Source organism: Sciurus vulgaris, assembly GCF_902686455.1.
Source record: "Sciurus vulgaris genome assembly, chromosome: X".
NCBI lineage: Eukaryota > Metazoa > Chordata > Mammalia > Rodentia > Sciuridae > Sciurus > Sciurus vulgaris.
Window position 1 is genome coordinate 84,639,417 of NC_136471.1, and position 14,133 is coordinate 84,653,549.

At 38.3% G+C, this 14,133-nt stretch overlaps 1 protein-coding gene across 9 annotated transcripts in view; it reads right to left on the reverse strand.

Moving 5' to 3' along the window:
* Positions 1-3: 3 nt before the first annotated feature.
* ZC3H12B (zinc finger CCCH-type containing 12B) overlaps positions 4-14,133 on the reverse strand; it is a 359,165-nt gene continuing 345,035 nt past the window's right edge. For all 9 annotated transcript variants that reach the window (XM_079124097.1, XM_079124095.1, XM_079124096.1 and 6 more), the window contains 4 exons: positions 10,160-10,299; positions 7,932-8,166; positions 7,160-7,266; positions 4-6,036 (listed from right to left, as the gene is read on the reverse strand). In XM_079124097.1, coding sequence (XP_078980223.1) covers positions 4,616-6,036; positions 7,160-7,266; positions 7,932-8,166; positions 10,160-10,299 — 1,903 coding nt within the window. In that variant the 3' untranslated portion in view covers positions 4-4,615. The remainder of the gene's footprint in view (positions 6,037-7,159; positions 7,267-7,931; positions 8,167-10,159; positions 10,300-14,133) is intronic.

Genomic DNA, 14,133 nt, shown 5'->3' on the forward strand with positions numbered 1-14,133 from the left:
TAGGCAATGTATAGAAATAAGTCTGGGCTGAGCCTGCTCTCTGGTTTTAACCCAGCTGTGGAAGCCAACACTGCCCTGTGAGAAAGGACAGTTTAAATAGCATATAATCTAGTGTTAGTCTACGAACTGTGTTGATCTTCCACAGTTAGAGGGACTATGCTTCTTACTGTGGTAAAATTCAGATGCATCTCAAGATGCAAGTCACAAGGACAGAAATTTAATATTTTCTGAGAAAACTGGAATATATACTTACATATGTATATGTGGTATGGTTTTTGTCATTGATGTTCTTAAAGAAAGAGTCCTTAGTGATTAATAGACAAATAGTTTATGCAATAATTAAATGTGGTTACAGTTCATTGTTGTCAACAATACAGCATTTTCCATCATGATTATAGGTGAAACAAACTAAAACCTTATGAAAGTCATAGCATATTCATGCTAGTGAGAACATATGAAGCATTGCACATGCATTTTAGGGGCAGACAAAACCGGGGAAGGGATATATTTCACTCACCTCTGGTTGGCTCTGTGTATTTTGTCATTGAGACTTACATTATGTTTGGGTCAAACAAGAAACCCAAAGAGGTTTTATAAAAGTTTACAACCATTAAACAGTATTGTTTAATCCCACAAATGGATAAAGCAAACTACTATAGCTCAATGATACACAAACCAGGACTAAAAATAGTCAATTTGCCTATGTATATATAGCTAGCTATAATACAATAGATATTGAATATACTGAGTCTTTACAAAGGCATTGACTACTTTAGACAAGCAGGTTCCAGAAATGTACTGGTTTGGTTTCCAATGAGAACTAACTGTAGTGCCTTTTCATTTGAAGACTATGCACTCCTCAGTATCATACCTGAGGAGAAGCAAACTTGGGGAAGGCAGAGAAGGGTTAGGAGGAGACCTGAGCAGGGCTCTTTGGACAGCTCAGCATTACTTTCCCTGTGCAGATCCAGACCTGGTTCACAGAGTAAAACTAAGTGTATTGAAATTGTTGGCCCTCAAAAAGGGCATTTGTACAAAGTCCCATACTTACAGCATAAATAGAATAGTAACTGAGCGCCTCTCAAAATGAACTCTTCCATGTTAGAAGAAAACTCAGTGACAAAGGTTAATGGACATCAATGATTGAATTACTATATAAAGATAATTTATTCCAAAATAGAAAAAATGAATTTTAGAGAAATATTCTAAAAACTAGCAGGAGGTGCGAAGAAAGAGGGAGGGGAGAAAACCATGTTGTGTGTTTCATTACTTATAAGAAGACAAGTTTTGTAGACCATTTCCATAAGGCATTTGTCATATCTATCATTCTCCCTTCCATTCCTGGCACCTTAAGAGAGTGCAGTGGTTCATTGTTTCATTTGAAAATGCTCCTTCTCTTTGAGGGGTCTTATAGAAAGGGTGCCCTGAATTGATCATGCCACTCCAGGGTCACATTTGTCCTAAGGTCAAAATGAAAACAACAACAACAAAGTCAGAAAAGGAAAAAAAAATACACAGAATCTACAAAATCTAAGGCCTGAACAGGCACAGACTTGCTATGAGGTCAGAAAAATCAGTGAGAGAATTAAGATTACAAAGCACCTCTTGCAAAATATACTGCTTCTTGAAAATCACACAAAACATTGTGCAGTAACCCCTGCTAAGTGCTTGGAGGTAAGTATCCTGAAGGACACATGCTTAGCCCCATGAAGGAGGCTTGATTTTATTATCAAGGGAGCCGAGGGGGTCCCGATGCTCTTTGTTATTTGCTGTTTTATAATTATAGACAAAAATGGAAAAGTCAAGAAGTATGCAGACCTCAATATAAAGAAAACGTCACTCTAATAATTTAACTAAGAGCCAAGCTTGGATTTGTGCATTCATAGTTGTACAGCTCCATTATAGATTCCTGCAGATGATTCACTAACACTGACACTTTTTACAAAAAATCCCTTTTTCAAGGACACATTGAATTGAATAGCCTAAAGAGAACTTATGCAATATAATGCTTGAAATTGTACACACAATAGTTGTATACTTAATAATAAAGAGGCCTTGAAAAATTCTTTGTCTATAAACTGCTACTGCCCTTTGGAAATAAAAGCTCCCTCACAACCCCCGGGTTACTTCCCTGTGACACACAGTGTCACAAATATCATGGTGAAAATTCAGTACCAAACCTAGTTTAAGATGAGTTTTGTACATTTGTTTCTATACAATCAGGAAAAAAAGAGATACAATTTGTATCAACAAAAGGTCATTTCTGGTTTTTTGAGGCATTGCTCCTAGCCACTTTGGTTCATACACATTTTATGAGAGGAGAAAAATGACAATTGTTTTTAGGAAATAAATACATACGCTGCCTTAAAAATATTTCCTGTATTGGGAGGAGCTTACAATTATTTCGAGTACTAAATATGAACATGTTCAAGATGAATTTCAGCTACAAGATTAATCTTGTGCTTCCCTGTCAATTGTGCAGCTAGTGGATACTGCAGTGCCATTGATGATTTTTGGTAGGAAGATGAACTAACTGGCACAAAGGCATTAGGAAAATCTGAGATTGTCAAATACCCTGATTTAGACATGGGGCAGATTTAGAAGGTCCAAGAAGTTGAAGGTATGAAGTGGTGTTTGTGTGAAATAGCAAGCTCTGCAGTGGCAACTGTCACTCTCTGGGGACCTATCTGATAGAAAAATACTTTTACACTTTATCAGTATGCAGGGGGATGGGAAGATTAGCGGTTAGGAGATGAATGTGAAGCTGTGGTTAAGTGAAAAGAAGCATTGGTTAAGATGCAGTATTGATCAACTTGGACAGAGACAGAAAGCCAGAAAGCAGCATGCAAGCCATTATCAAACTACCAGAAACAACCCTTACTACAGCCTCACATTCGGAGTGTTTCACAGTAAGAAACATTTATAGGCAGTGTCACACCTTCTCATGAAGAAACAAAAGGCCAAGGCCAGGCCTTCTCAACTTTCATGAAAAACGACCATAGAAGTTAGCAATTTCCAGCTCAAGAAATAGTGAGCTGGTCATTGTTCAAAATGTTAAAATATACAATGGATTCAAAAAGGGGGTTCATTTAGTGCAGCTTAAAAAAAACAGTAAACACCTCTTCTAGAGGCATTTAGCTACAAAGGTTCCCACCCTGAGCAAGATACAAATTGCGCAAATGGTGCTACCCAACCCCAAAGTCATCTTCTTTAGTGATTCATCTAAGAATTATCTAATGGCAAGTGCACCCTCTGCGTGGATTTGAAGTGCATAACTGAGCCAGTGATTAGTAAAGATGCAGGATCCCCTTTGGAAGCTGTCTTTTTCCACTTAGGAAATCCCCTGGTTTGTTTCCTAAAGAAATTCTGCTCCACCAATTATTGACCTTATTGCCCAAAAGGTGGACAGCAGGAGAAAGTGGATTACATGGCTATTATGCACTGTCTTCCATTACATTTTATCCTGTGATGTTGAATACTGCATAGGTCAGAAGTCCAAAAAGCATCCATTAATCCCTTTTTGCATGAAGCTTTCATTTAATGTCACATGGGTTTGGCCATCTCTCCTGGGATAAGGGAAGTGAACTCGAAGTAAGTTCCTTAGTTCTGGTCAGACTCTTCTGCACTTGTGTAGGACACACATACTATGTGTGGAACTTGAGCTTATCCAACAGCTCCTCTGCAGAAGGCTGCAACCTGTCCCCTAATTTGTTGAGGTGAAGATACTTGGAAGTTAAGAACTGTTAATAAACGTTGGCAAGTAAAAAGTGCAAAGGAAATAGAGCTGGTGCCTAAGAAAGCAATGTTCAAATATTGGCATGTAATTTCACTTTCCAGATCTAGTTGAAACTATGAAAAGCAACATAAAATCATCAAGTCAGATTCATGATCTATACAGCTGTAGACTAAGGACTATGTAGAGTCTACCTCTTATTATCACTATATAAAAAATTATACCAGAGATACACACAAACATCAAAAATCAAATGTATACATTCATACATGCAATATAATTGCTAACAATAGGGCTTAAATATAGCTCTAAAATATTCAATGTGACCTTATAGTTTGGTTATTAAAGATATCGAATGACCAGATATCCATGCAGTAAAGTATGTATTTACTTTTAAATATCTTTAAATGTTTCTATTAAAAAACATAAAAGGTTAATTCAACATATGATCTGATTCTGATGCTTTTGCTCTTCAAATTGGATATATTATCCGTACTTTGTAATATACAATGTGTGACTAAGAAAACACTGGTAATGGAATCCCTTGGGGTTTCGTGCATTTAGGCCTCCCCCCTTGGGTTTTGTCCTCCATTACCTGCATGGTGCAGTGCAAAGGACATGGGACTTGGAGTCGAAGGACTTGGGTGTGCGTCTTGACTTGGTCATTTGCTAGCAGCATGACCTTGTCAGGTCACTTAATCTCACTGAACTTCAGCTGCCTTCTCTATAGTAAGATCTACTTCACAGGGTTGTTATGCGCTTAAATGATGTAAACACTCCGTAACTTTTAAAGCGCAATGCAAATTATTAGTTACTATGATCATAATATTAGTATTAGCATTACTATTCATATGTGTATAAAGGAACAAGTCCTGTGTCATGTCAACGTGCAGCCCTAAGCTTGGCAACAATCAAGGCTGCCAGTTGCTGGGCATCTGCTGTATGGGGATTCTTCTCCATCACTGCAAGAACAATGTTAGAAGGGAAAATATTGCAGAGGTTTTTGTAGGTCTGAAATTGGTGCTCTGGGATCATATGCTCCCTGGAATCATTGCACATTCCAACCCAAGGATTCCTCCAAAGCTGCTCCATCTTTTCAGGCACACTCCGTACCATGACTGGCTCATAACATGGTTGCATGAGGCTGTTACTTAAGGGATAGGAGTGGTAGCCATAGGAATCAGTAGCACAGGGCAGTGGGTCCCAGCTGGCATGCTGTTCACGGCATAGAGGAGGTCGTCTTTGCCTCATGGGGTTGCTCTCATAGAGGCGGGAATCAGAAATGCTGTCCATCCGTGTCATCACCAGGGCACGGCCTGGCTGGGAAGTTGCCCCGGGATGGATATTGGGAGGCATGGGGTAGTCTCCAGGACAGCTGGATCGTGCTCCAGTTGCTGGGAGCTGGGCATGCAGAGCTAAGTGGGGGACTGATTGCTTGTGGGGGGCTTGCTTGGAATCATCTGGGCCATAGCTCTGCACTCTCGTTAAGGCTTCATGGTAACCATGAGAAAAAGGCTGAAGACGGTTCTGAGATGCTGAGCGGTGCAGCTTTAAACTGCCTTCAGGATGGGCATCAGCTACAGCCAAGTACAGGTTGTTGTAAGAGGAATAGTTGTCGCTCCTGGTATGGCTCATGCGGCTGTCAGGACAGAGGTTGGGATTGCGAGCATACACACCCCGGTCTGCTTCAGCCATGTAGTACTCTCGATTGTGCATGCTGTTGATGTTCAGTTTGGAGAAGTCGCCTAACATTGAATAGTAGCCATGGTCCCCCATGGACTCAAACTTTGGGTATTGCTCAGCATAGTTAATAGGGGTCCCATGGCTGTTGGTAACCAGGATAGGGGGGTACTGCATGCTGGCCATGTGCTCCAATGAGGCCTTCTGGTGGGGAAAATGGGAGGATCCTGGCACTGGGCTGCTGGCCGAACGGGTGTTGAGTGCACCCACTGCATGGCTTTTGGGGGGTGGGATTGTAGGAACACTTAGGGCAGTCACAAGTGAGGGGACAGAGCTGGCCTCAGGCTTACGGGCAATGGACAGCCATTCCTCAGGCTCCACAGCCACAGACCGGATGCTGGGATCTGATTGGCGCTTGGGGGCCACACGTTTGACCTCTGAGGTTATCTCACCTTTGGCACTAGACATCCCTGTGCCACATTTGGCTAGGGTGCCTTCGCTCATGGTTTTCACTGTGGATAGTTTGGCACTGATGCGGAGCTCATCAGCCACCGAACGCTGGGGTTGGTTGGCCCGCTCCGGATGGTAGTATTTGCACTTGTGGCCGTAGGTGCATTTTTTGCCTGAAAAATAATGCCTTGGGTTAAGACTCTCTCTCTCATAGTGGTGTAACTCTCTGTGCCAGAAACTGTTGTAAAAATCTGGTCACCCAGATTAGGATCATACTATTTGAGGCTAAGGTAGAAATGTAACTGTTCACAAAGATGAGAGACAGACAACACCAAGGAGCATCACACACTGAGGTCTCGGGAGCAAGTGAAAAGCTGGGGATGAAACTGAGCTGAGGAGTTGAGCAGTCTTACATTTCTGGTAATGGGAAACTTTGCCTAGGGATAATCTGCATACTGAGGCAGCCTAGAATAAAGGAATGCAGTATAGTACAGTGCAAAGAACACAGATTTGGAGGCCAGTAGAACCCAAGTTTCAATGACAGCTATGTCCCTTATTGGCTGTGTGACCTTGGTAAATGACTTTCCCACCTCTGAGCCTCATTTTCCTTGTCTATAAACAAGCTTCAAAATTATGTCTCTATTATAAGGTCATTGTAATGATGAATTAGAGGACATGGAAATACTCTGATTTAAAAGTTGAGGACAAAACCAAAATGCCTGCCCTCAAAACAAAGAGAAAATATCAAAAATAACCTCAGACCAAGCAGACCATTTTGCACTGTTAGGCTCATAAACTTTGTATCAGAGGGACTTAGGTAAAGCAGAAATATACTGTAAAAACTGTACTAAAAAGTGAAGTTTGAAGCAACTGGAAAGCCCAGATCAGAACAGGGTTTTACTAGTTGACAGAAGGTTAGTAACCCGCCTGAGAGATATGTTCTTCTTGGGGCCAAACCCAGTTTGGCATTGCCTTTTCTGTTTCCAGAGGTCAGGAAGGTTTCTTGCATTTCTCTGCTCCCAGCAACAATGCTTGGTCCTTAGGCAGCTAGAGCACATGTGTTATTTTAATGAGTGGCAACTAGTTTTCCTTTCAATTCTAGTTCCCTATTCCTCATGCATTTTCTAAGGTTTTTCTTTAAATGCCTAACTGAGAGTAGAAGACACAAACTTTAACTCATAGAAAGTGGACGAGCCAAGATTTCCCATTTGAAAGGAAAATCTGGAAAAGAAAAGTATTCACAGAGTTCTTACGTTTCCCTTAGAACAGAACTCAGTTCTTCACATAGGTACTCACCATAAGGACATGGTTGCTTCTTATGCTCGGGAATGACAGGTCTCTTTCTTAAGAAATTTTCAAGGCTTGGGCCATGGCGTCCTAAAGGATCATCTGGAGGCATAAATCTGAAAGCAAGCAAGCAATGGGTGAATGTCCTTCCTTCTGTCCCTATGCTACCTCTTATGGGGATTTTAGACCTTCATTACCTCTTGCCTGTTCTATTATCACAGCCTTCTAACTTTCCTTCCTGCCTCAGGTCTACCTTCTGCTAATCCAGCATTTCTTCCTTTTGTTCCTACTTGATCACATAGAAAGGATAATTTTTCCATATGCATCATTCTTCCATGGACTATATGTTCTAACCATACCAGCATACCTGCCGGCTTCCCCCTACATGCCACCCACATTCACGCCTTCATAGCTTTATTCATGTTCCGTGTACCTGTCATGTCCAGCAGCCCTCTTTCCTCTATTTGTAAACTTCATTTCAAATGTTATCTCCCCTGGGAAGCTTTCTCTTATCACTTCACATAGACAAAGGCTTTAAAAAAATTAACTGTAGTGCTTATCACAACACATCATGATGACCTTTTTCTTTGTCTTTTCCACTACACTTTGAGCCCCTTGGGAGTGAGCCCTGTTTCTCATTCAGTCTTTTATCTCCATGGCAACCAGCATCATGCATGGTACACAGTAAGTGTTTAATAAATGTTTATTTAAATGAAATGAAATCTATTCCTACTAGTAACTTGGATATAGGCTATTCAGAGCCTATTGGAACGAAACGCACTTGTCATTCACAAAAGAATACATCAGCAACCGCTCCTCTATAAACTTCTTCCATTCTGGCTTTTCAACTTGAAGATCTCTGTAGTTATCATTGGATACAATGATGCCGTCAGAATCAAAAGCCAATTTGACTATGAACCGGTCATCATAGCAGACAACCCTTCTGCCCTGGACCCTTCGGGATGGTGTGAAGACAAGAATCTTTTCCTTCTCCAGTTTACGTAGAATATCTTGATCTGTTGAAATATGATTATATGCCACAGAGTAGAAATCATGTTTGGAACTTAACAGCATTATCCCCATATTACAATTACAATAAAAGAGTTAGAGGAATACACTATTTGTCCTTAAGAGAGCAAGTGGGCTCTATTTCTGGTCATGATATCAAATTGTGACCTTATGTGAAATCACCTCCTTCAGATAGAATGAAGGAACTGGATTCAGCCACATCTAATTTTTTTAAAACTACCATGGACAGTGAGTACTAACACTGATTGATATTCTACATTTTTCTTTCTTTTCTTTTCTTTTCTTTTTATTTATTATTATTATTATTATTTGGTGGTGGTACTGGGGATTGAACCCAGGGGTGCTCTACCACTGAGCAACACCCTCAGTCCTTTTTTACTTTTTTTTTTGAGACAGGTCCTTGGTAATTTGCTGCAGCTGGCCTCAGACTTGGGATCTTCCTGACTTAGTTTCTCAGGTTGTTGGGATTACAGGGATTTGCTACTGTACCTGGATATCCTCACATTCTTGATGCTCATTTTGCACTCTGACTGAAGAATCAGCGTGTGTGTGTGTGTGTGTGTGTGTGTGTGTGTGTGTGTGTGTTGCTGGGGATCAAACCCTGGGCCTCACACCTGTGGGTAAGCACTCTGCTATGAAGCTACACCCCCTGCACCAGCACCAGCTTTTGGATTAGTGAAGAAAACAGGGCAGTAGTTGAGGGTATGTCTGTCAGGAGAAAAGTAAAGCATCAATCCTAAGGACTTACATGTTTGGTTTCTGCTTGAAGGAAGGCCAAAACTAAGGTGGAAAATCAGGCTATAGCATTTGAGTACTGTGATCCCCTTTCTTTTTGGACTTTTGATTGCTGATGAGAGAAAGATTTTTAGCTAGACTTGAGAAGGGCCAGAATGTGATGTCAGACTGACGCTTGGAAGCCTATTCAGGAGGTGGTAGATGCTTCACACACAGATCAGACAGTCATTCACTGGATTCTTCTCATTAGGCACAATGGGTAATACCTAATGATCAGTGGACTGAAGTCTATATGCTCTCAAATTCTATAAAGAACATGGTACTATATTTATTGTTGTAAATGACTGTAGTAACTCTTACTGCCATTAAGAAGACTACATTTATACTTATGTAGACCTTAGGCACTCTTGCCTTCATTAACTCCACTCCATAAAGAAATTTTAAACATTTCATTTTATTTTTAATTTTTGGTGGTACTGGAGATTGATCTCAGGGCATTAGTGCATGCTAGGCAAGCACTCTACCACTGAGCTACACCCCCAGCCCCAAATTTAATCTCAGAACTACATTGGTATAAAGTCAACTATAATCCAGTTATATTATTTTACATTCAATGTTATCATCTTCAATTTTCCTTCTGATACCAAATTAAAAAATATTTTTGGAACTTTAGAAGTATCATCAGCCCTAGACTTTCGGCTTACTATGCCTCATGGATAAGTTGGTTCTGTCTCAGGACATTTTACCTGTAAATTTGCAATTCTGTAATCACTTCTCTGGTACAGAATGAGATCCACTGTCTACCATGGTTTCTTTCTTTTTAAAAAAATTTCATTCATGTTTATAACCAGATTCATATCCCTGTAATCTGAAGTCTATGACCAAATGGAAAATCACTCTTGTTTTTCAACTATGAGTTTTATTGTTTGCTGAAGTTATCTCTAACAATGATGGTTTTACATGGATCACTTTATCAAAAATACACTTAAAGGGTAGGAATGTGGATCAGTGGTAGAGCAATTGCCTAGCATGTGTGAGGCTCTGGGTTTGAATCCCAGTCCTGTAAAAAATGAAAAATATAAATAAAGCTAGTGAGACTTTAAGAACTATACTTAAGAAGAGACATTTTAAGTATACTTAACAGCTAGAAAAATACTAATCTTAATTGGGACCATCAACCTCTCTCCAAACTCTCTTGCTAGCTCTGCCTACAGATGACAAGAAATGTCTTATTTGAAATAATACCTGTAATTGGTGCATCAGGGCGGGATTGCTCCTTTCTCCAAGCAGGCACAAATACAGTGATATCCTTGTGGCCTTTATCTAGAAACCAATCCACAGCAAGTTGTATCCCTCTACAGGAGAATTCTTCTTTATTCCCATGACTTTAGAAAAATAGATAATAAGAGGAAAGAGGATTAACAACAGATAGGAAAAAACAAAAATAAAAACAAAACTGCAAAACAAACAAATAAAAAAAAAAAAAAAAAAAAACACACACACACTGAAAACCCCAAAGGATTAGTATCAAGGGATTAACAACAGATACTTTTTATTCCTTGATGATGCCAAAAAATGTATTTTTTTTGTTTTGGAACTTTTTTTTTTTTTTTTTTTTTTTTTTGGTACTCGGGATTTTACCACTGACTTTTGCCACTAAGCTACAACCCCAGATCTTTTTATTTTATTTTTTACTTTTAACTTTGAGACATGGTCTCACTAAGTTCCTTAGTGCCTCACTAAATTGCTTAGGCTGGCCTCGAATTTGTGATCCTCCTGTCTCAGTCTCCCAAGTCACTGGGATTAGCATAATAGTCCAAAGAATGCATTTTTAAAAGAGCAAATCAAACTTTAAAAATTTAATTGTTACAAATAATGCCATTATTATTATAAACTTCACACAAGACCACAGATGGTTAATAACTATAGCAGCCTTCATGATCATTTTCTATTTTGATTAATTTTCTATTTCTACTGCCATCTTTTCCCAAAGAATCATATATTCATAACAGATGAAAAAATAGTAGAGGCTTTACCAGAGGTTAGGATACAGTTTTCATGGAGGGTTAGTTGGAGATGAGTCTTAAGCACATATATTAAACTTAAAAATAACATTGACAGGAAAAAGATACATAAATGTTGACAGAAAATGTTTATCACATGTATTCACTTAATTAAATGTAATGCACTAACAAATCATAATTTTGAAAAATGTAAGGCATAAGAAATTCTCATGATAAAACTCTATGAAAGTAAAGAAAGGATATATGGCATTGGGATTATATATAAGTATGTGCATAATCTTAATTTTTTTGAGATGGTGTCTTGCTATATTGCATAGGTTGGTCTTTAACTCCTGGGCTCAAGTAATTCTCCTACCTCAACCTCCTGAGTAGTCAGGTCTATAGGCAAGTGCTACAGTGCACATTTTGTAATATTAATTTTGCAGAAAAAACTATATATAAGCATAGAAAAATACTAGAAAGAGATACATAAAACATTAATAAAATTGTCATTCTGTGTTAGATGTTTATTAGTGACTTATTTTCTTGGTCTACTTCTAAATGTCCCTCAAAAAACCAAGCATTCTTTTATAACCAGAAATGATGTAATAAGAGATGAAATTCTTTCACAATTACTTATAGGAATAAACATTGTGCAAATTTAAAAGGCCAAACAGAATTCATCTGAATGGAAATTGAAAGGGGGAAAATTAGCAGAAAAATTGGGAAAAGATGCATAGTATGTATTGCCATCATCTTCAAAACTCAAAAATTGTGTACCAGTTTTGTATCTAGTTTGCCTGTGAAAATTATGATCTTTTAGTATGGTATCAGGTACTCTGACTTATACATAAATCACACTGAATTGTAGTTAATTAAGCTGCTTCAATGGCAAAACAAATTGTCATACAAGCACCAATTCTATCATAATCAAGTGGATATTGTTTGTCAAACAAGACTAATCAGGAGACAAAAATGTTTTGTTAGGCACTTTAAGACAAAATGATGGGTCTTCTCACTTTAGATTTTTCTCTTTCTCACTGGTACTCTTACTCAACTACAGTAGAGATTATCTCTAATTACACATATTTTCCCTTTGGGTGATTTCACATATAATCTCAGGGGCTTCATGAATACATGCACTGTAAGACTTCCCATTATCTTATCATTCTTTTGCACACTGCAAAAATTTATTAAATGATTTGGTTAACATTTCCAAGGATATGCTAGCCATCTTTAAAAATACCCAGTGACTAACACAGAGCAATTATATTACTCTATTCAAAGTCAAAAGCACTTAAGGAAAAAAAGGGGGGTACACGCCAAGGCAGCTTTGGAGAAAACTACCATTGATTGCTTCTAAAAATTGCTTAACAAGCAAGTCCAGTGTTTATAGGGTTAATATTGGATGAATCCAACATGAAATAGGCAGATAGGGAACATGACCGCTTGTGAGTTTTCCTCAGTGCTATATGGTGATAGTAATTATGAAGTATAACAGAGGAGCCAGGTATGCTGCTGTACATCTGTGATCCAGCTACTAAAGCAGAGGCAGAAGGATTAAATGTTCAAGGCCAGTCTGGGCACACAGATAGACCCTGTCTCAAAATAAAATTTTAAAAAAGAGCTGGGTTCCTTGTTATATAATTATACAAGCATGGAATATAATTTGCTCCAAATCAATCCCTAGTACTTTCTCTTTCCCTCTCCTTTTCCCTCCTTCTAATCTGACACATATTCGATTAATTTATAGTATTTTTAAATTAGTACATTATGGATTTGCATAAAAGTGACATTCACTGTGATATATTCATATATGTCCACAGTAAAGTTTGGTCTGATTCATTTCATGGTTCCTCTAATATGTATAACTAAAAGGAACTAATTAAAAAAAGGCAGGGAAATGATTTTAAAAAAGACCTGGGGATGTAGCTCAGTAGCAGAGCATTTGCCTAGCATGTGTGAAGCATCAGGTTCAATTCCCAGTACTGGGAAAAAAATAACAACTAGAGCTTGGGAAAATCATCAGAAGTATTACTACAAGGGGGGTTTGGTGGAAGGGGATGGAATTTCACTTCATTTGGCTTTGCAGCACTATAAAGAGTGATCTTCCAGGACGAATGATATCGCTAATAAGTGGAGGATGACACATAATGGGGGGGAGGGAAGGGTTAGTGTTAGGGTTAGAGTTAGGGTTAGGGAGGGGGGCAAGTATGGAGGAAGGAAGTACTGTATAGAGGGTAAAGAGGGGTGGGAGGGGTGGGGGGAAGGGAAAAAATAACAGAATGAATCAAACAACATTACTCTATGTAAATTTATGATTACACAAATGGTATGCCTTTACGCCATGTACAAACAGAGAAACAACATGTATCCCATTTGTTTACAATAAAAAAAAAGAGTGATCTTGTTCTAAATATTGTCTAAGTCCAGAAATAAATACAAAAATAACTTTTTTGTTGAATACTACAACTTTAAATTTTATATTGCCAAATTCTTTGTGTTAAATATTTTATCACTAGAAATGTATATGCTTATATGCTTATGACATAGAATGTGAAAAATATATAAAATATAAGAAAACCCCAAAGATCCAACTGTTCTACTACCACCCAGAAACAACACTGCCAATATTTTGATACATTTGCATTTTTATATCAATTTCTTAACATACTGAGAATTGTTAAAAATTATGCCATTGGAGCATTCCATAAGGCATACCATGCAATGCCCAGTAAGAAGAACTGGAAGGTAGTTTTAACATTTATCAAAGTAGCAAGGAAGACCTACAAAAGAGTTCAGTATGCAAAGTTTAGTGCCCAGTGAATATTTAAGAAATGAATTTATTTAAAAAAAATAAATGCTTGCAAGATAACCTGTTTTTGCCCACACGTATAAAAGGTCATTTTGTGATCTAAAAAGGCTAAAATGCTTAGGACCTGCAGTCACAGAATATCTTGGTAACACTACTTTGTCTTGTAAATTGCTTTAGGAACATATGATCCAGACTACCAAGCAATATTCTGCTTGGGCTTCTCTCTTGCAATTTTTTCAGGAGGGTTCAAATGTTTGAGTTTCTTCCAGACTTAACAGAGAATCCAGTGGCATTTATATTTCAAAGTCAAATTACTCTGAAATGGATTTTTCCTCCCAAAGGAAACAGTTCTTAGAATGAATGTACCCTTTAGGATCTTAGCACATATCTTAGCATATTCA